We start from the raw sequence: 21531 nt of genomic DNA on the forward strand, positions 1-21531 counted from the left end.
GTTAGATAACTTTGTGAAAACAATGAGTAAAATATCTAGGAAAACTGAGTAAAAAGTCAAGACAACTCATTTTTTGGCAAATGCAACCATGCAGGCAGAAGACAACATAACCTTCAGTTCAACTCCACTTTATTTGCAATAGTAAAAAAAAAAAATCAAAACAAAACAGTTCAGGCTACACTACATTTTAGGCATATCTGATGCATAAGCAACATCAGTTCGGTAACAAGAGAGAAGGGAAAACGAATGGAAAATAATTTTTATATTAACGTTTTTTATTTGTATTTATTTTACTTATTTATGTATTTATTATTATTGTAAGTTACCACACAGGCATCCCTCTCTGTCGTTTCTGTTCATCCGTCTGTGAGTCTGGTTATTTATGGTTCTGTCCATTTCTGCATACTGTTTAGTCTGTATGGACACGTTTGTCTTCGCTTGTCTCATTGAGTCCCGTCCTGTCATCCCGTCCGGTCTTGTGTCCTCTCGTCCCTGTTTGAAAAGTCTGTGGGTCAGCCGTTTAAATCCTCCGTCAAGTCAATTGTGCGTCTATCATTTCTTCTTCTCGTCCTTCTTCCCCTCGGGCGGTTTGGACCCGGTCTGGGAGGCCAGGGAGCCCATGGCATTTCGGATGGCCTCGTTGTTAGGGTCCACTCCAGGCAGGTTCTCTAGGACACTCTGGAGGAACTCTGGGTCCTGCATCACATCGTAGTCCTCCTCCTCCTGTGACAAGAGTGGCCCAATTAGCAACAGCAGTTCACATGTTTAACACTAACTATTTTAAAGACAATAATGGAATAAAAATTGAAAAGCAGCTGGAAAGAGAAGAGAATACTGAAAAGGTATAATATGTCAGTCACTTAAAAGTATGCACTCAGCAATCCGTGACAGAAAGAAAGAAGCATATGTAATAACGAAATTAAAACAGTTATTCTACCACTGGGTTAGAAGACTGAAGGTGCAAAAAAAAAAAAAAAAAAGCCGATTAAGCATTAACTGCTAAATGTTAACTGTGTGACGCTCCACTGTCTATACTGCAAACCCTGAGTGCAGAGGGTGCTGACGTGAAGTCAGTCAACATGAGGCATGAAGCAGAGAGGGCACACAGATTGTCTTTCACTGCAGTACCTTAGCGGCGTCCAAGGGAGCGCTTGTGTCCATCGCTGACTCGCCAAACTCTGTTCAGAGACGACATGTTCACAAGGAGAGAGATGCAAGGGGAGACAACCATCAGGGTTCCTGATGTTATTAGGAAGGGTCATCACAGAAGTGCATGGAGATGATTTTAAGGCTATAAGCGTGTGTGTGTGTGTGTGTGTGTGTGTGTGTACACCCAAGCGTTGGACATCTGGATGATAATATGACAGTATATCTGTAATCAAGTGAATTGTGTATAATTATGTTTAGTTGAGAGTACTCTACTCTGATAAGGCGATGGTCTGGTTTCCACCAGCATAAGTCTGCTAGTTCAGATATGAGCAGGACTTAGTGTGTGTGTAACTCTTAAATGCCGCTCAATAAAGGGTACATCTACACACGTTGGCTGTGTATGTGTGAAAAGACAAATGTGAGTGTCATAAACCCCCCCCTTTCCAGGGATATCTGCATGGTGTAGCCCAGAGACCGGTTCAATTAATGTGAATTGTCTTTTGTCAGTGTGTGTGTGTGTGTGTGTGTGTGTGTGAGAAAGAGAGAGTGAGAGACAGACACACACACCTCCCCCAGCCAGGGACATCTGCATGGCGTAGGCGATCTGCTCTTCTTCAGTCATGCTACTGATGTCTGGCATAGCCGCCACTCCTGTCTCAGGCTGGGACATCTTCAACAGGGCCTCCTCTGCTGACTCTATACATACATACACACACACACACACACACACACACACACACACACACACACACACACACACACATATAAAGAGATATCAAACAAACACCAGGGCCAGCACAAAACAACAGGTAGGCCTGGTCAAAGAATACCTCACTAAACCTTTCTATTAGTATCCTGTGGCTGCTTACACGGATCACTGATTACTACAGTAGTGTAAACGGGAGAAGGACACAAGACAGGTGAACAGTATGGATACATACATACAGAGACAGACAGACAAAGAAGAGTTGTGGGAAAGGGCCACTTATCAGAGCAGTGGGGAGCAGTGGCCTGTTAGACCTGGGAGGCGTGTGGTCTCTTACCATCTGCTGTGGGGGTGGGGACGCCTGCTTCAGCTGCTGAAGTTACAGCAACCCTGCGAGCCTCTTCCTCCTGCCGCTGCCTCTGCTCCTCCATGGACACACGCAGAGCCTGGGGATGGAGAGAGAGAGAGAGGGAAGAAGGCAGGGGAGGAAGGCAGGGAAGGAAGGAGGGAGAGAGAAAGAGAGAGAGAACTTTCATAAACAACACCCAAACTCTAACAAAAGGTGAAAGAAGAAAAGAAGAGCAGCACACACAAAGAAATGCCAAAGTGCATGTTCCTTTGTTACCCCACACAGTTGAGCTGGCACTGAGCGGTGTTCACTTTCTATTCCATAAACACTCTCAGACGTTCCACATTACCTAACACATCAACAGTATTCTTGCACTGGTGCCTCCATGTCTGTAATGCAAGGGACAGTGATAGAATGACTTTTTCCCCACTGCCCTGAAAGTGGAAAAAAACTTGCTGTTCTTTTTTTTTTAAGTAGCCCAACATTAGTGAAAACTCCAGTGCCATTTTAAGTAGTGATTGTAGGTGGTATTGGATCACTGCACTCCTCGTAGGGCAGCTGCTCCTTCTTTCCCCGCCCGATCTCTGACCCCTAGAAGACACTCACCAGGGCCAGCTCAGGGTCGGCGCTAGGGTCCACCCCAAACTCGAAGTCGCTGGCCCCCAGGCCCATCATGGTACCGCCCTCACCCGCCAGGATGGGGGAGGAGAGCAGTGCGTCGGCCAGGCTGGGGCCCGGGGGCACAGTCACCAGGTGAGACCCGGTGCCCTCCTTCCCGTTCAGCGTGTTGATAAAGGTAGTCAGCTTCTCCGTGTTCACTTCCTAAAAGACAGGGAAAGGGTAGGATTAAGGGTTACATAAATCAGGAAGAACACGGAATATTATTTTAGCAAGGCACAAACAAACCCAGGTACAGAAAACTAAACCAGACACATATCTAACTAGTCTTGTGCCTAGTCTTCAGTCATGTCCTAAAACAGGCAGTAGAAGTGACTTATACAGGAAGTGTGAAAATGAATCAATAGTTGCAAAGCAGCAACAAATCAAACACAATGGCTGTGTCATTCATTGTTAACCTGTTAAGAATCCAGGTAAGTAATATTTTCACACCACTGGAGCACATCTGACCCTGATGGGAGCTCCGATCTATGTAAAGGATAATGGACAATATTGTGTTCGGGTAGCAGAACAAGATGCACGTCTGTGGTGGTAATAAAGTTACGCCTCGAAGTGCATTATTTTCAGTAGCGATGCACCGACAGAGATACCAGTATTGGGCCAATCCTGTGCTCATATACTCGTACTCAGTTGGATTTGGAATCCTGATATGCATCTTATATTTATATTATTATTTATATTTGAATTTGTAACAAGTGCATCTGATGAAAATAAAACCGGTCTTCAAATTCATTGCATTATGATGGTAATTGATATTTTTATGGTAGAAATACTGCCTTATTAAATACTGGTATCGAAAGCTGGTATTGGCAAGCACACAAATGTAAGTACTTGTAATAGGCCTAATCGGTTATGGGTGCATCCCTAATTTTCTGCTACCCGAATGTTGTCCCGCTTATACCACGGTTGCCACAATTGCATTAGGTTCATTTCTGGATAAACCTGAGTTGTTTGTACATCTACTTCTTTCTGCCACACACAGAGTCTTTTCTTAACTTGAAGGAAATGTTTTTTTTTTTTTTTTTTTTTTTTTTTTTAAATCGCCATTACTAGTTCAGACAAATGTATGTTCCTAGTACCATGTGTACTTTTGTCGGTCCACTAATTTGTCACTCTGCCGCAAAGCAGCAGTTCATTTAAACTCCACATAGATGTGCACTTATCAAAAGTTAATTGACGTTCCAAGCTATGACATATAAAGTCAGTACTGATCAGCAACAATAAGGGAAGCCATCTCTCACCTCCTCGCCAAAGTTCACCACATCCACATTCACTTTCTCTTTCTTCAAACGCTTTGCAAGTTTGACAAGCTGAACAGGGTTTAAAAAAAACAAAAACATTAAATAAGCAAAAATTTAAAAACATATATGTCAAAAAGAAAAGAAAAAGATGAAATTCTTACGTCTTTCTCGCTGTCCTCCACTGGGCTGCCCACAAAAGCGATGATTCTCACCTTGTGGTTTTTCCCCTGTCTGTGCTTCAGGGCCAACTGCATAAGATCAGAAATAGACACTCTGACACACTGTAGATGAGGTAGCTTTAAACAACGATGTTGTAATCCCAGATCTTTGTGGGTTTTGATTGTGTGCAGAATTGTTCTGCATTTTGGAAAGCTACACATTCCTAATTTCTCTTGGCTAACCCTTAAAGCATGAAAAGGGCTTATGACTAAATAACTGACCCCCAGGTGTTCCATCGGGTATTTAAGTATGAATCCGTGTGGTTTTTTTTTTATGATTTGTATTATGAATATATCTCAGGTGCTTGTCCCCCTGTGATTCTGATACCAGACAAAGATAAATTACTCTGCACAATTATGCAAAACCATATAAAAAGTATATTAAAAGTGTATAGTAAGCAGAGACAAAAAAGCTGCAGAAAATAAAGCTTGTCTACACTCACATGAGCCACTCTGATGCCAGTACCGAAGCAGATTTTCCCTTTAGGCTGGACAGCATGCAGTTTGGAGAGGATGCGACCGGAGTCTGGGGTGAGAGTGGTCAGCACCTCACAGTTACTGGAGAGAGAAATATGAGCAGAGAGAAAATTAATGATTCCCTGGCGATTAATCTCTGCCGGACTAAACATGGGACAGTTTTTAAGTCAAAACTGCCTCAATTATTAATCAAATTAATTTGGATCTATCCAGTAGAACAACAACGTTTTGCATATATTCAAATATGACATCCTCTTCCACACACAGTCTCATACGAACTCACGGCTACACTTACTTAGACATTGTGATGAGCCCCACGTTGTTCTCTGGATTGCTGCGAGTCTTGGAGTGGCAAACAATGTTGACGGCATCCTGTTGTGCCTGCAGTCTTGTGGGCAAGAAGTCTCCATTCCTCATGTATTCGCTGTTGTCCACACTAGACAACATATGTTCAATGTTATTCTTAACTGACTAGCAGTGTGCCCAGATCTTGGTGAAATTCAGTATTCTTACCAAAACATGATTATCGTACATTACAGATTTTTATGGTGACTGCGTAGCTATAGGATCACGACACCTTTTGACCGTTGATGAACTTCATGTTCATGACAGACATGAACAGATCATACTTGACTTATCAATATGTTCTGTCATTTCCACTTTGTTAAACTTCTATCATGTTTTCCAAAATCTTAAATCTCCTTGCCCCCTATTACCTGCAAACCTACCGTTACAGCCAACACTGTAACTGGTCAGACACTTTGTGACCAGACAAAGGTGTGACAGCTGTCATTTTGGTTAAAAAGTTGGCAAGCTAGCGCGGTTAACTAACCTTGCCAACCCAACGAACACTTTGGACGCTTCATTGTCCCACTACTGGGGTCATTGCTACAAACGTAATTTACAATCGTATTTTCCTTCACTTTACCTCGAAAGAGGGCAGTGTATATTTTCAGTAAATATGAAGCGTGTTTCAATTCCATTATCTATGTCCATGACACTGTTTGAAAATATTTAGAGTTGTACATTACGTCAACTTAAATGTCTTCCATGTAGCTAGATAGCGTTTGATAACATTGGATGGTTAATTTAGCTGGCTAGTTAGCGATAGCTATCGCTAGCTAGCTTGCTAATGACTCAGGAAAACGCCATGAACAAGAATCGGTCCTTGTGTCGCTTACAATACACAACAACGAAATCTGAACAGACATACACTTCAAACACAAACGCCTCCTAATATATTCTATACATGTCCTGAGGAATAGCAAACATCTATACCACAAATAAAATACATTTGTTCACTCCTTACCAGACCATAGTACTTTCAAGCCCCATCTTGAAAACTTCTCGTTGATTATGAAGGAAGGTAGACGTTGATTGGTCAACAGAGGTTCTGCATAAACAACTTTCTAACAGAGGACTGGGTTGGTCAGCTGGACTTCTTCTACACATTTTTTTCGGTTGCACTCATTACCTATTTGTATGTTGCCACCCTGTGGTCACATTATTGCCAAAACTCAGAAACAGCACACGACGACGCCCTGATGGACAGATTTTTGCTTTAAAATATTAGATCCCACATCCAAATTATGCACCACAGGATGGCAGCATGGACATGTTCGTTCCTCAAGGTTCCCTTGGTTTGTGATATTCTGTTATTCATAAATAAGGTTTTACAATAACTAATACCTTAATTATTGACTCAGTTTAGGCGTAACATGCTTTTTGAGCACACCTTGGACCCTAATTTTATTGATGGACAACAAGCTATTAAATTAGCAAAATTATTTTGCCAAATTATTAAATTAGCTTTAGTTCATGGGTGTCAAGACTTTGCTCGAATTAGGGCCCTTTGTCTAAAATATGGGCTACAGCATTTTCAAAAGAAAACAAATGTATTAATCATTTCAAACATTCAACACTGATCTTGCATTGATGTCACATTTTTATAAAGCTTTAAACAACGATGTTGTAATCCCAGATCTTTGTGGGTTTTGATTGTGTGCAGAATTGTTCTGCATTTTGGAAAGCTACACATTCCTAATTTCTCTTGGCTAACCCTTAAAGCATGAAAAGGGCTTATGACTAAATAACTGACCCCCAGGTGTTCCATCGGGTATTTAAGTATGAATCCGTGTGGTTTTTTTTTTTATGATTTGTATTATGAATATATCTCAGGTGCTTGTCCCCCTGTGATTCTGATACCAGACAAAGATAAATTACTCTGCACAATTATGCAAAACCATATAAAAAGTATATTAAAAGTGTATAGTAAGCAGAGACAAAAAAGCTGCAGAAAATAAAGCTTGTCTACACTCACATGAGCCACTCTGATGCCAGTACCGAAGCAGATTTTCCCTTTAGGCTGTTCGTTCGACAACAAGCTATTAAATTAGCAAAATTATTTTGCCAAATTATTAAATTAGCTTTAGTTCATGGGTGTCAAGACTTTGCTCGAATTAGGGCCCTTTGTCTAAAATATGGGCTACAGCATTTTCAAAAGAAAACAAATGTATTAATCATTTCAAACATTCAACACTGATCTTGCATTGATGTCACATTTTTATAAATTCGTTTTTAATGACTAGCTTATAAATCCCCAAAAACTTGTCCATGACAAGGAAAGCCCTGCTTGGGTTCATCTCCTACAGACTTCATTAAGCAATATATTTGGCTCTGTCCAAGTCTATTAAAGATTCCCAAATTCCTCTGCAGTGTCCTATGCAGTGTCAATGTCTGATCTGATCAGGACAGATTTCTGAGGATATAGTATCACTTTTGTCTTAGGCTCACAGGAAGCTTACGTTGGATGTCACAATACAGTCTTCATGATGCAGACAGTGGTAACATACCAGCTGTTCAGTCTCATTTGATGTTCATGCAAGAGAGGCAGTGGCAGTGGTAGTGTAACCACAGACATGGGCTTCTTGGTTGGCAGACACTTCAGATTCACTCATTTCTTTAAAATGTCTTTGTGAAATTGCTGCGTCCTTCGCATCTACTTCTAAAAGTAAACATTCTCTCAAAGGTCAAACTCCAACTTAACAAGCAGAAAACAATCTAAACAAACAAATGGGTATGAGGAGTATTTCATAATAACAAGAATATAAGAGGCAAAACAAATCTGATGAACAAATATGCCCTCTAGTGGCTGTGTTCGTCATGTCATGGACCAGAAACTCTCGAGGTTCCTGCTCTGACCTTTCAATATGGCTTCAGGGAAAATAATCCAAAAGTAGTCCCTAATCATTTTGGCAAATATGCTCCCCATCTGCTTGACAGATTATTTGGAATCCAGTTTCAAAGTTCATGCTAGCCTTTAAGTCCCAGTCAAACATAATCCTTGAACAGCACCCTCCAGGCAGGTGATGCTACTTTAGATGTCGAGGCAAAGAGAAAGGAACCGCGAAAGGAGCTCCTGTTTCCTGACAGAGGTGGATACATCATGGCGTCATCCTTTCATTCTTCACAACCCAGGAGTCAAACGACGTGCGTCCTCATTTTAGTCACGGATCGCCTTCAGTTGACCCTTGGCTCACCTTCACCCTGTGATTGGAGAGGGAGCCTGGACACCAAGATTATAATAGTTTTACATTTTCAAATACATTTTATTTAAAAACTATGATTGTATTCAATCTGAATATCTGTGGTTTCATTAGTTTCAGTTCAGTAGTTTTTATTTCATGGACTCATTTCTATTTAGTTTACTATAGTTTCAGTTTTAGTCATTTTAGTTAAGTACAAAAGTTACCAATGATTAGTGCGACATGAAAAATAATCTGCCTGTCATTGAACATATCAACATTTCAAAACTGAACTTGAAGACCGCCTCCGGTGAAAATCAGATTTTTAACCTTGTCCATATTGTGTTTTTATATGATACGCAACATATCATGAACAAAACAAGCAGTCAACGCCATTGCTGAGTATTTCCACCTTGGGAGTGCAGTTTACCAACAACAGTCACAAAAACACAGAATCAGACAACCTGGGTTTCATATGTCACAAACCTAAGTAACCAATCCCGTCAATTTGCCTGTCAGGAGGGAAAGGTAACATCAGTATACACTTACTTACTTATATGTGTTACTTATGATGAACTGGATGTTTATTATTTCAATGTAGCTAAATCAGAGCTGATCGAGACAAAGTCTATCTAACATTAGCAACACATTATATTACCTGTTTGATAATGTAGTCAAGCCAAAGGCAGATAGATAGGCAGGACTAATTTGCATATTCACAGTTGAATAACATGAATACTAAATGAGGCAAAGATGTAGAGTTGCATCCAAGCCATTTTAAGGCCATGAAGGTATTCATTTTAAAAAAAAACTTATGAAAATGTCATTTTGAGGAACAGATGAGTTTTTTTTAGGGGTTCAATCAATGCCAGGAGAGGGACTTTGACTAACATAAGCAATCTATTTGTTTTAGATGCAGTCTGTGATTCAGTTTCGCAAAAGGTAGTTGATACTTATGCTCAACAGCCAAACAAATTACACTCCTCCCTTCCGTGCTCCTACAGTACTATTGATTGGTTGGGATTATTTATGGCTCTGTGCGAGCCACGTTTGTTTGCTATTTACAGAGCCAGGACTGTGTACCAGCACCAGAGAGGGTTTTTTAGCACAACTCACTGAAGGGACAGCTAGAGGACTGAAGGGACAGCTAGAGGACTGAAGGGACAGCTGAAGGGACAGCTAGAGGACTGAATTAGCCACAAAGTGTGTGGGTTTAGAATCACTGACAATCACTTCAATAGGCCTACACATAAAAGGCAAGAACACAATTAAATATTTCAACCATTTACTTCAAGCAAACAATATTACATAGGCTTTCACCGGGGGCGCCCACATTCTCGTTCACATACGCACACTGAAGGAAGTTGTGCCACCTTAGAGTGTGCCCCACTCAACAAGTGGCAGCAGCTCATTCTCTGTAAATGTAGAGAAACCATCTATTGACGTAAACAGAAGTGAATGAGAGCGCCTGGAGCATGGGACAATGTGACAATGACTGCATTGTGAAAGAAGTCACATTTGGAAAAAAAACAACATTATCTTATTATATAACTAGCCTACTTTATGGTAGCTTAATGGACTGCTCCAATCAAAACATGATTTGGCTGTCATTTTAGCGTAATTTTGAGGTCTTTTTTTAAAACACGCTTTCTTTCTATTTTAGATCACAAGATGCCAGCTAGTTAACTTGCAAGCACTGAGCCCAATGATAAAGGGATAGCATCCACAGATTCTAAATGCATTTTGAAAGAAAGAATAACCATTGATCAGATAAATAGGCCTACTGAGGCCTTGGTTGCTAGCTCTTTATGTGCACCAGCAGTAATTCATCCATTGTTTTATAGACTCTCATTAAAAGAATGAAACTCAGCCTACCTTACAAAAAAGATTAACTCTCCTGCTCCCTAATGCACCAAATTCCTCACAACTCTCTCTGTAATGATTTCAAAGTCTTTATGAATACTCATTAGAGGCAATACTGTTATTAGAGCCAATGTTTCTGTCATACTGTTCCTCAGGTATGTCTTTAAATGTCTCAAACAACTGAATGACCTTTCAACCTTTCAATAGAACAGTGAATGTTTGGGAATGGGTACGTGTCCATTGTCTCTCTTAGGATGGTGCACAGATCAGAATCAGTTCCCTGCTGAATCATTGTGATGTGCCAGCTCGAGATCCAGCTCAACATCTATGGCACAGATGCGGTTACCTGAATGCATGCACCATGCATTCGCTTGTACCGCTTTCACTACTTAAGTCAAAATAGTCCCATATAGCCGCGTTTCTCAAACTATGGGCCATGGATGACGGCGGACCGCGAGGAAACCACTGGTCCAGCAGTCTTTCTAAGAGCTAAAGTCAAATGATGCTCGGTGCTTCTGTCACACACTGGATAATTTGCAGCACAATTGAATGGAACCGCTGACCGCCATAAAAAAGAAAACAACCATTTAGCGATCAGGAAATATACTTGCTAATGAAGTGTCACCAAAATAAAAAAGCATTACATAGGTAGTAGGGGTGTAGTGGTCATAAGACATGAGGAAACTCTACATTACAATGAATGTCTACAGATAGAAGTTTGATAGTATTCTGTGTATGACTGATTTAATCAGACAAATATGTGACTTCTTCACATGATAATAAGGCCTCCTTAAGGTTGTCGGCTATGACTACACAGAATTTTGGGAATGTGACACACTTGAATGGATCGACGTCGGCTGTCTTGAAACGATAATGTCTATAAATTGTCGGTAATGTAATCGAATTATGTTTTTGTCTTTTCTTGTTTTTTTTTTTTATTAGTTCTTAAACAATCATTATTTCGTTTAGTTTTGATTTTTACATTTTCTTCGGATAAATTATTTTATTTCAGTTTACGTATATGTTTTGTTACGGTGTGTCTGGTTGGGAGGTGCAAAGATAGATGTTTTGTTACAATGTCAGTTTAACATTCTATTGTGTTTCCGTTGTGGTTCGTGCACTTCAATAAGTGTTTTCATTTCAAGTTGTCATTGTACGAACTAAGCCTTAACTGTCAATTCGCGTGACCCGTATATAACTATAAATAAGGACAAACGAACTAAACTCACGACACAGTTAATCAGCCAATTCAAGCGTATTATTTCATGTTCGTGTTATCTACAGCTAACCTGCATACATCTGGACCTTAACAAGGCATCGTTGGTATGTTTTATCCTTTGTTGTGAATTTTGTGAGATACAATATATGTTTATTTAGCCTATCGTAACTGTATGCAATGAGTATATGTTTATGCTAGAATTGATTTGTCTATGTCTTTTGTAAATTTCAGTTTTACACTTCCTATCTACTATCATTAAACCTGTGGACTACGTATATCTTCAGAGTCGTGATTCGTAGGAAGAGTTTAGCTGGCTGTCAGCGTAGACCTTACCGAAGACGGCACAGTATATGTCTCAAAACCATTCTTTTTTGTTTCAGTTTACAAATATAGCCACAAGCGGTGATAGCGGGACCTCACACCTCTGGTTATCTGTGACCCGTGATATTTTGTCATCAGACATCGCACCCACATCTGAGATGTATATCAAATTCCGTGAATTTGTAGGCACTGGAAGCACTATCTTCCTTCTTTCTGCTTCCTGCATCACTACTTGTAGGGTGAGTTTTTGTAAGTACACACACAAACACGCGCACACAAACAGACACACAAGCTCACTGGAGAGTCGCGAAGCTCTCCTCCTCTGCAAGGGGAGCGGCGGCACAGATGGTGCTAGTGATGTTAGATTGTGCTGGTGTCCTCAGGAGCAGGTCGGGGCATGCAGTCTGCATGCCTGAGATGGAGAGGAAGGGAAAGCATGAGTTCATTAAGGTGCCGTGCAGATTTAACACACATCCATTTAATAAATAATTGCCTTACTTTTACTCTTAGCCTCAAACTAGATCAGTATAAACCACTGAAGAATTAACCCAGGAGACTTCCTTGGTCAATGGCGCATTCAAAAGGTGATACACTTGGTCATTTTTTAACAATCCAGAGCACTAAAGGAGGAACTAAAACTACTAACTATACATTTTGTGTTTTATTATATTAACATTGATCCGTTACATTGATAAAATTGATTGGTTAAAATAATCTACCAGTGTTCACCAGCATAATGTCATTTATTGCCATATTATTTACCTATAATTTGCCTATAATTCAAAGTACAGATTTAGCTTCTGTGCTTTGCTTGTTATAGAGGCTGAATTCTTACCACTGCTTCTGTCACTCTCCTTCCTAGGAGCAGAGAGGGAACCTGAGGGGTCGCCAATGCTGTCTGTGGGCTGGGCTGGGGCCCTCGAGGGCTCCTGGGTGTGGGTCCTGTCTGGGGGTTGGGCTGGAGGGCGGGACTGAGGGTTCGACTGGATGAGTGGCAGACGGGCAGTGGCCGGGCCTGTGTTGGCTCGCCGCAGGGTCGAAGGCCCCCCACGACTCCTCCTAGAGGGTGAGGTCTTCACTGTAGAGAAACATGAGAGAAGAGACGAGGAAAGGAAGAGCGAGAGAGATTCATCCAGTAATGTCCCGAGCAGTGTGAGGAACAGTAATTATTAAATTTGAGTGACACAGGAAGTAGGTCAACTTAGTTACAGAAAGAGACTGAACAATATGAAGACAAACGCACACACACACAAATGCAGAAATGAACACAAGGAGCGCATACATTCACGTGGGATCCTCTTAAAGACTGTACTGCACATGAACCTCTGGAAGCGGTCGGCATAGAAACCTGGCCTGTGTACTGACACAGTATCCTGCAGTCAGAAGACAAGACATTTGAAACCACATTTCTGTGGAAGCAATTGCTACAATTTATGGCTGTGTGTTTATGTGTGTGCGTGTGTGGGTAGTTATCGCTTGATCCTGTCTCACCCCGTCATAGACAAAAGCCTTCCAGGAATGTTCCAGCATCTTCACAAATCTGACAAAAAAAAAATATACAACATGATTTCATCCATGACAGATTCTCTGACCTCAATTCTCACATCCTCCAAGAGGAAACCATGACACACACACACACACAGACACTGAAACTTAGGTTACACAACATTTTTCATAAGAACAATCAGAACATAAATGCATCTTTGTACCCACAGAAGTTAATGTAAAGCATGTTCCACACACCCACCTGTAGGATTGCAAGATGTCAATGATACCAATGAAGAGCAGTACCCTCTCCCCTTTTGAGTTGGCAGGGATACCACCCATGCTGAAAAAATAAACAAACAAACAAAACAATCAACAAACAAATACGATATACAAATACGCTTCCATTCACCATACTTTTAGCCATATGGACAAACATGCAACTACATTCTGGCTTTGGTTGAGCAACTGGCTCCAGGAATAGCAGAACTAAGACATTAACCTGCCAGACAATAATACTGAGAAGACGCATCCCAGGTATGCACTCACTGGTCATGGCACTGGTCCGCGTACTGTCCCTGGGCCTCGCCCTGGATGGCCTCCATGGCCGTGCAGTAGAGCGGCTTCTGGCTCGGCACCCTTTTCTGCTCGGGCACCGCCACGGGCACCTCCTCCCCACCCTGCTCCAGCCGGTGGATGCCCACCAGCAGGCTGTAGTCCATGATCTTGAAGCTCTGAAGCAGCTGGCACCCAGATGGGCAGCGCCGGCGCGAAGAGACAAAAATAGACGGCGTGTGGGACGGGTTATTATCCGGATTCAGACAGGCACCATGCTTGCTTTCAGTTTCGTCACGATCGAGCTGCACCTGTTTCTCTGAACTATAATGTGATTCTCTCACCTTCTCTCTCTTCTCACACATGCATAAGAACCTACACACACATACACATAATTAAGCCTCAGTATACATACAGTACAACCCTTTAAAGACATCTTTGAACCTGCTGCAATACATTGTGTCTCTTTCTGTTCCTCTTTCAGCGCAATTTCAAAAAGATATCAATAAACTACATCTTATGTCTGTCCTTTTCCAAACCAACCTTCAGAAATAGACACAAGCCTATACATTCACTCTCATACCCTTTTCTCCCCTTTCCTAACCTAATCTCTCTCTCTCTCTCTCTCTCTCTCTCTCTCTCTCTCTCTCTCTCTCACCAGGCAGTCTCTCTGGATGGTCTTGCAGAGGGCATTGTAGTGTTCAGGCTCCAGCAGCAGACCCTCAGGGAGGTCCTGGCGGAAGTCTAGGTCCTTGCAGGTTGGCACCAATTTGGCACGCTCCCGTGTCGACGCCAGACGCTTGTAAGTGGAGCCCTTCAGGTCAAACTTGAGGTGCAAGGGGATGGCACGGGGCAGCAGGTTGTTCATGACCACCAGGCGGATGTTCTTACCCCCCGTCTGGATGCAGTAGAGCCCATAAAACTTGGGCAGGAGGGTCCGTTTGTTCTGGTTCAGGTTCTATAAAGAGAGAAGATTCTGTTCAGGAACGTACGGAAGATATGCTGTCCTACAGTAGATACTGTGCCACATTTTAGCATACACAAATACACTGGTGTATACATCATATGCCTAAATGTACACACACAAAGCAAATACCATTTCTGTTTTCAGTCCAATACTCAAATATCATCCTTCACTACAAAAAACAAACAAATAGCAAACACTTATCATAGTATACAAAAACTACACATATACATACATATACACGTGTCGAAACAGACAAACACAAGCTCATACCAGGAAGTATCCAGGCAAGAGTTTCTGCAGGAACTCTGCCTCCTTGTGCTGAACAGTTTTGATGATGAACTCATCGTCACTGGAGACGTAGAAGATGGAACCACTTGCTCCAGAGTTGGACAACTCAATCAAGTGCTCGTTACACAGGGAGTACTGCACAAACACACACAGAACATGTCAAACAGGAAACACTATACAAACACAACAAAAAAACACACACAGTAATTACACAGGGTGTGCTGTAATCACAGACACACACACACACACACACACACACACACACACACACACACACACGAGCATAAAGAAGCATGCTCCTTCTACATATGTTCAGTAGATTTTTTCTGGTGAGGGTGGAAACTAAACAACAGATCTCAGTGAGAAATGTCTTTTATGGTAACATTTCAGCTACTTCACCTTTGACAAAAGGCCCAGCTATCCAATGTTACATGGTCTTCTGGGCTTCTTGTAAGGTTTTGATAAACACCTGTCTGCCAAACAAGGCAGGAGGTGGAGGATTATGTTCATACTAGTACCGGTCAGCCACATAGGAGGCCATGGTGTAAGAGTTTTTCTACATTCAAGTGTAACCTACACTCAGGCTCAGACAGACCATCCGCTAAGATGTCATATTCATGTATCTTGCTTACACATGGTGAAAAGACACCACAGGTGGAGACAAAGGAAGAATACCATGTAGTCATCTGGGCGAATGCCGTACATGTCCCTGAAGTAGCGAAAGGCGATGGGGGCATAGGTCTTAAAACGGAAGTCCATGTAGTGGTGAGCAGGTGTCAGATTGGTGCCTTCCCTGGGAGAAGGTAACAAAGAGAAAGAGAGAGAGAGAGAGAGAGAGAGAGTGGACAGTGCAATGAGAGAAACAGAGACATGGGAGGGTGAAAGAGAAATCATCAGGGAACAGAGTGAAGTGAAATTACAGAGCTGTGGTATTTCCAAAGCTCTGTATGCCATTTTCAGAATTAAGTCAGATAAACACACCAAATCAAGGTAAAAAACAGAATTCTGACTATTACACAATACTGTACTATATCTATCGATCTATATAATATAATATCCGTCTACATGCACACACCTAGGGAAGATGATGCTTTCCACCACCTCAAAGTCCTGCATGAGCACATCCCTGTCTGGCTTCTGGGTCAGGCTGCCCACCGTGTGGGCAATGCCCAGTTGGATGGCATCCCTCAAGGCCGAGGATGGTGTCTGGTGGAGGTGATTAGAGGTGATGGAGGGGACCGACCCAAAAGAAAGAGGAAGAGAGGAGCCATGGGAAAATAAAAAGTTGCAACCGTTCAGTGCACTCTAAGACTATGAGTGTAATACAGTGAACTTCCTCTTTGAAAACTGAGTCAGCAGAAACGACACTTAAGCAAAGCTCCTGCTCTAGTCTAAAAGAGAGATACACCAGAGGGTTCTCAATCTTCCGTCCCATTAGAACCAGAACAAGCAAGTCCTTGTGACTGTAGCATGTGTTCATATTCATTGGGTGTGTAACTCATTGCTTTACAATGAATTCATTTAGCTGACATTCCTCTAAAGAATGATTTAAAATGTGTTTTGTGGATGTCTTCCTGAACTACAACTTCGAAGGGAATGTATACCAGTACATAACAGATGTATACTGTATGTATACCAGCTTGCAGGCATAACTGCCTTTCTTACTGTGCATAGAAGCAAAGTTGTATGTTGAGCACTGACCTTTTTGTATGTGGTTTCTCCTGTTGGGTTGATGCCTCTATGGCCGATGGTCTTCTGCTCATCATGAAACACACACATCAGACACACATATACAAACAGACACACACATCACACACACATATACAAACAGACACATACATCAGACACACATATACAAACAGACACACACATCAGACACACATATACAAACAGACACACACATAACACACATATACAAACAGACACACAAATACAAGGTGGTGTACATACGTACACAAGAAGATATTAAAATGGGTAGGTTATAATGACTTATTTAGCCTTTTCTGACATTTTTTACTTTCTGCAGTTTTAGTTTTATATCAGTTTAGTTTAATAGAGAAGTCACCATAGACCAGTCTGGTTTACCTCGTGTGATGCCATTTTTCCAGTGCCACTGGAATCTGGCAGTAAACAAGAGAGAGAGACACGATTAATTTTCCTCACAGCAGAGTGAAAACAGAGATCCTACATGGCAACTCATCAGTCTTTTAACCTGAGTCAAGCAGAAAGAGTCTACAGTAAAGATGGGAGTCTGTAAAAGGTAAAGGCAGAGAGAGGGAGAGAACAAGAGAGGGAGAGAACAAAAGAGGGAGAGATGGAAATTGAGAGAGAGTGTTTCTGGCTGTGGTTGGTTCAACAGGACAGCCAACCATCCAACCTCATGCTGCAGCATATGGTCTGGCAGAAATAATTAAATAAATCAAATTTCAAACTGGTCTGCAGAATTCATCAAGAAAATAAAAAAGCCTACCCTTCTACCCAGAGTGGAAAAAGTCTCCTACACTTCAGAAGTAATAGAGAGTACGGTACTGCTCTTTATTGGTATCACCATAGTATGAAACCAAAACCTTCAAGGCTGACATGATTTTCTTTTCCTTTTCTAGAACTATGATGGTGAGCCACAGGAAAGAGAGTGCAACACTTTTCTGCATTTCAAACACATGAGAAGAGAGTGGAATGCTAGCCCTGAGAGACTACAGCTGCATGTCTGGGTCATTGAAATGTAAAAACACGAGAAAACGATTACGATCGTCTAGCTTCCATGCATGCCCAGACGTTTTTTTTTCCCTTTCAATTTTGTTAATCAGTTCCTTCGTTAGAGCAATTCAAAAATTCAAACTGCAATCAGATTTATCCAGCGTAGCAGGATGATCCACACCTGAAACTATGTAAGCACTGCAGATATCAACCACATGACTACGTGCACATGCAAAAAATAGCACACACACACCATACAACACCGCAGATTTCCACTCAGTTCAATTCCTCATTCCATATTGATTTCTGGGGTGAAGCACACAAAAAACACTTTCACAGCATTACAACTACTTCATCAGTGCCCACAACATACGACAAACACTAATGACACACACAAGTCCTGACTACCTCTCCGAGGAAATATCCTCCTCCAGAATGCTGTGTGCAGAGCTACTGTGGAGTGGAGAAAATTGATTAAGTTTAATGAAATCTCGTGTACTGAGTATGTGTGTTTATCGGAGGGAGAGATCGAGAGAGGGCAAGGGAAAGAGAGAGAGAGAGATTGTCACATTAAAACACATAACGACACTGTAAAAGTAAGTTAAATTTACCGTCAGTGAGCTCACCTGCTGAGCCCGTCAATGTCTGCGGAAAAGGATCAGCAGCGGCCATGGTCAGCTTAGGTTCCTGTCAAGCTCGACACCGCACCCACGGTAGTCCTCACTACAATTCGTTTCTTTACGTTCTTTGCGTTTCTAAACGCTAGCTGCCTGAACTTTTAGCAGCTGGCCCGGAACCCAGAGCTCTCCAGCTATCTGTAACTCTCCAAAGAGTTAGCCGGGCTGTCAGACGAGTCAGCAGAAACGCCTCTGTCATCATATCTCCCGTCAAGACAAGGCAACTGACCAGCCACAGTTACGAAACTTTAAGTGACACACAGTAAACACAGTAGTCAGCAAGTAATATTCTGTGTTATAGATCTTACAGTCGTTATTCATACCTTACGTAAGACAAAGAAAATATGGGGTTATGCCAGCTACAGTATTACGTTTAGGTCAATGCCAAATGTGTAGAACATTTTGATTTGACACCGACAGTGAGCTAGTTCATCAATGTAGTTGCAATAAACAGAACAGAAACTTAAGTTGTAGCCAAAACCAGTTGCTTACCCGGAGGAAAACTATTTATGAAACCGGTCGAGTTAGTCTGAGTAAGTTAACTCCAAGCAAAGTTGATTCGTTTGAAATGGGTTTATGCTCCTGTCAATACCAATGTGGTCATGCTGAGTTGAGATAAACAACAAAAGATAAACGAAGCGCTACGCAAACGCGCATGGTAGTCTTGAAATCAATTGATCACCACTCACACTATCAAGAGAAAGGTGTGTGAAGAGTTAACGAGAAGTTACTGAACTGCATTCCTAAAGAGACAGAACCGCTCCCTTCCTTCTCTATCGTGTCTTCCTCGGCTTTCCCCCACAATGAGCGCCTTCCTAAGGTACATTAGCCAGGCAGGATTTAAAGGTGTACAGCGCCATCTAGCGAGACCAATTCTGGGCCACATGAAAACAACTCATTAATTCATTGACGTCGCTGTTCGGTATGGACGTTTTTTTTATTTCCCTAATGTGAACTGTGATTTTGATAGCAGTCTCAAAAGAGCGCTCCAGCCATATACAATTGATACATTATGAGATTGACTACCATTTTAAAATACCTTTAACGTAGACTTGATTAGTTAAGTGAGGATGGCGTTTCAGTGTCACACCTCTCAGCCCTTACAGTGATGGTAGATAAACTAGCAGAGAGGCCAGGACCAGGCAGAATGAGGTGATAAGAATGTGTGGTGATAATAGAGGCCATTGTCCTATAGTGGGTTTGTTCTGTGGTAAGGAAAGAGTGGATTGATTTAACAAACTCCATTTTATTTTGATTTGGTTCACACACACAGAGAGAGAGAGAGCGACAGAGAGAGACTTACACAGAGTTGTGATGTAAAATCACTATACAATTTACCAATTAAAATCCAAATTTTATTGTAACAAAAAGAAAATATTCACATCATGTCAATAAAAATACCTTTGTTCATACTTAACTGGAAATATTATTGACACCAGTGCAAAGTTTGAGCATTGGGTACCTGAGAAGAAGTTCATGTCTGAACACGTCCTGTGTCTATGGCCTAACAACACTGCTACAATTGCTGCAATTTTCAGGTTTATGTAAGCTTGGTGAGCTGGTCAGGTAGAACTAGATCTCTGTATGCCTTTTTCAACAGTGAACAAACAATCCTGTAAAAAGTACCTGTGATTTGTATTCAACTTGGTTGGTTAGGGGGGAGGTCACACTTGATTAACTCACACATAATTAACCAATGGCTACACATTAGTTAGCAGTTAGCATAGTTAGTTAACTATTCCAAGTAGCAAACCGATCAGTTGATTTGTTCTTCCTGGTAAGTGGAAGTGGAGAGGGCACCGTAAGGGTCCATCACAGTCTGGGCACAGCGCACTATGGTGGCTAGCAGGAAGACACAGAGCAGAATGAGGAAGAAGAGCGCAAACCCAAGGTCCACATCGACCTCAAAGCGGGTAAGAGGCAGCGGAGGCTGGTCCATATGGGCAAAGAGGCAGGAGAGTAGACTTCACATGGGAGAGACTGCCATGCTCTCATCAGCACCAGGACCAGCAAGAGTCGACTCTCCAGGTGACCCTGGACTCAGTCATCACAGGGGAGGTTGGGTGGTGCTACTGGGAGCACTGGGCTGTACTCTGAATCTGAACTCATGTGGGTATGTGAAGGGATGAAGTTACACACAGAAGAAAGTGTCTTGGTCCAAATGGCCTCATGAAGAGAGAGGAGACAGACAGGGTGAGCCTGACGAGTAATTCTCCCATGGCAACACAAAACACAGCGAAAAAACATTGTCTTAATACAACTATACAGCTGTCAAGATATATTTTGCCGACTCATCAAAGCTTGTTGAATCAGCTAAAACAACTGAAATGCAGGAACTAGATTTGTATTTCAAACTTCTTATCTTAGCATTTTTCTTTACAAACAAGCATCAATCAGTGGCCAGGGAATGTAGTAAACGTCCCATTATACATAGCCTAATTATACACAGCAACGAGCAACAGTATACACTGATAGAAAATGTATTCTGTAACAAAGGTAGGACAGGTTACTTTATAATATAGAATAATCAAACACTGTTTTTCTCTGAGCACGAATCATCCTTTAGCGAACTGTGAGTGAAATATAACAATAAGGGATTGACTTGTGTGATTGATGAAACTGTACAGACTGTAAATAGATTGTATTAAATGGACGTGCATAAGTTTACCTTCCACACATTTGATCTTTGAAACCTGTTTCTCTATCTACAACAGGAAATAAAACTCTTATGGCAATAGTACAAATATTTACCTCTATACATACTAGTACATGCTGGGGGGAAAGGTCCTCTCAGGGACACAGTCAGGCGTGTATGCTTTCTAAAATGCACATATTCTCAACAACACAGCATCATGCAAAGCCTGACAAAAGAGAATACTCACCACGTCTTTACTTTCCTGTGTATAGTAATGCTTCCACTCCTTCGCAGTCTCTTCACGTTTATTTTCTTCACTTTGCCACTCACCCTCTTTCTCTGCCTCTACAACTATTCTCCACTCACCTTGCTTCTTGTTATGAGGATACCCAGGCCTTCTGCCTGACCACTGCCATACTCTGGTTCATCTAAAGTGTCTCTGCACGGTGTTGCATAATTTTACTTTCCTCCTCTCCTCCTAC

At 41.7% G+C, this 21531-nt stretch overlaps 2 protein-coding genes across 7 annotated transcripts; both read right to left on the reverse strand.

The window, feature by feature from the left end:
• Nucleotides 1–112: 112 nt before the first annotated feature.
• psmd4a (proteasome 26S subunit ubiquitin receptor, non-ATPase 4a) lies at nt 113–6235 on the reverse strand. The gene is made up of 10 exons (XM_012828958.3): nt 6128–6235; nt 5114–5254; nt 4785–4899; nt 4285–4371; nt 4124–4192; nt 2811–3026; nt 2193–2301; nt 1717–1845; nt 1129–1178; nt 113–723 (listed from the first exon to the last, which is right to left on the reverse strand). Exons 1-10 carry the CDS (start codon nt 6151–6153, stop codon nt 553–555), a joined length of 1113 nt encoding a protein of 370 aa, XP_012684412.1. The 5' UTR covers nt 6154–6235; the 3' UTR covers nt 113–552.
• A 1127-nt stretch (nt 6236–7362) lies between these two features.
• On the reverse strand, nt 7363–19249 carry LOC105901479 (phosphatidylinositol 4-phosphate 5-kinase type-1 alpha-like). 6 transcript variants are annotated; one of them, XM_012828947.3, is made up of 16 exons: nt 18907–19249; nt 18364–18660; nt 18146–18190; nt 17126–17160; nt 16742–16795; nt 16116–16246; nt 15716–15833; nt 15023–15175; nt 14444–14743; nt 13780–13973; nt 13493–13573; nt 13237–13285; nt 13028–13118; nt 12581–12823; nt 12043–12157; nt 7363–8383 (listed from the first exon to the last, which is right to left on the reverse strand). In XM_012828947.3, the coding sequence occupies exons 2-16, from the start codon at nt 18407–18409 to the stop codon at nt 8338–8340; spliced, it is 1701 nt and encodes a 566-aa protein (XP_012684401.1). In that variant the 5' UTR covers nt 18410–18660; nt 18907–19249; the 3' UTR covers nt 7363–8337. The 6 variants fall into 6 exon arrangements, with proteins under 6 accessions (XP_012684401.1, XP_012684400.1, XP_031442501.1 ...); XM_012828946.3 differs by having other exon boundaries at nt 18146–18187; nt 18349–18660; XM_031586641.2 differs by having other exon boundaries at nt 18349–18660; nt 18907–19248.
• Nucleotides 19250–21531: the final 2282 nt, after the last annotated feature.

The sequence above is a fragment of the Clupea harengus genome, chromosome 19 (genome assembly GCF_900700415.2).
Source record: "Clupea harengus chromosome 19, Ch_v2.0.2, whole genome shotgun sequence".
Taxonomy (NCBI): Eukaryota; Metazoa; Chordata; class Actinopteri; order Clupeiformes; family Clupeidae; genus Clupea; species Clupea harengus.

Coding starts and splice junctions, on each gene's coding strand:
- LOC105901479 (XM_031586641.2), bottom strand. CDS start 18,409: ATGGCCGCTGCTGATCCTTTTCCGCAGACATTGACGGGCTCAGCAGGT. Junction 15,176..15,715: donor TTCGCCCAGATGACTACATG/GTATTCTTCCTT, acceptor GTGTTTGTGCAG/TACTCCCTGTGTAACGAGCA. Junction 13,574..13,779: donor GCGGACCAGTGCCATGACCA/GTGAGTGCATAC, acceptor TTATTTTTTCAG/CATGGGTGGTATCCCTGCCA.
- psmd4a (XM_012828958.3), bottom strand. CDS start 6,153: ATGGGGCTTGAAAGTACTATGGTCTG. Junction 4,193..4,284: donor TGGAGGACAGCGAGAAAGAC/GTAAGAATTTCA, acceptor AACCCTGTTCAG/CTTGTCAAACTTGCAAAGCG. Junction 2,302..2,810: donor CCGACCCTGAGCTGGCCCTG/GTGAGTGTCTTC, acceptor CTCCATCCCCAG/GCTCTGCGTGTGTCCATGGA.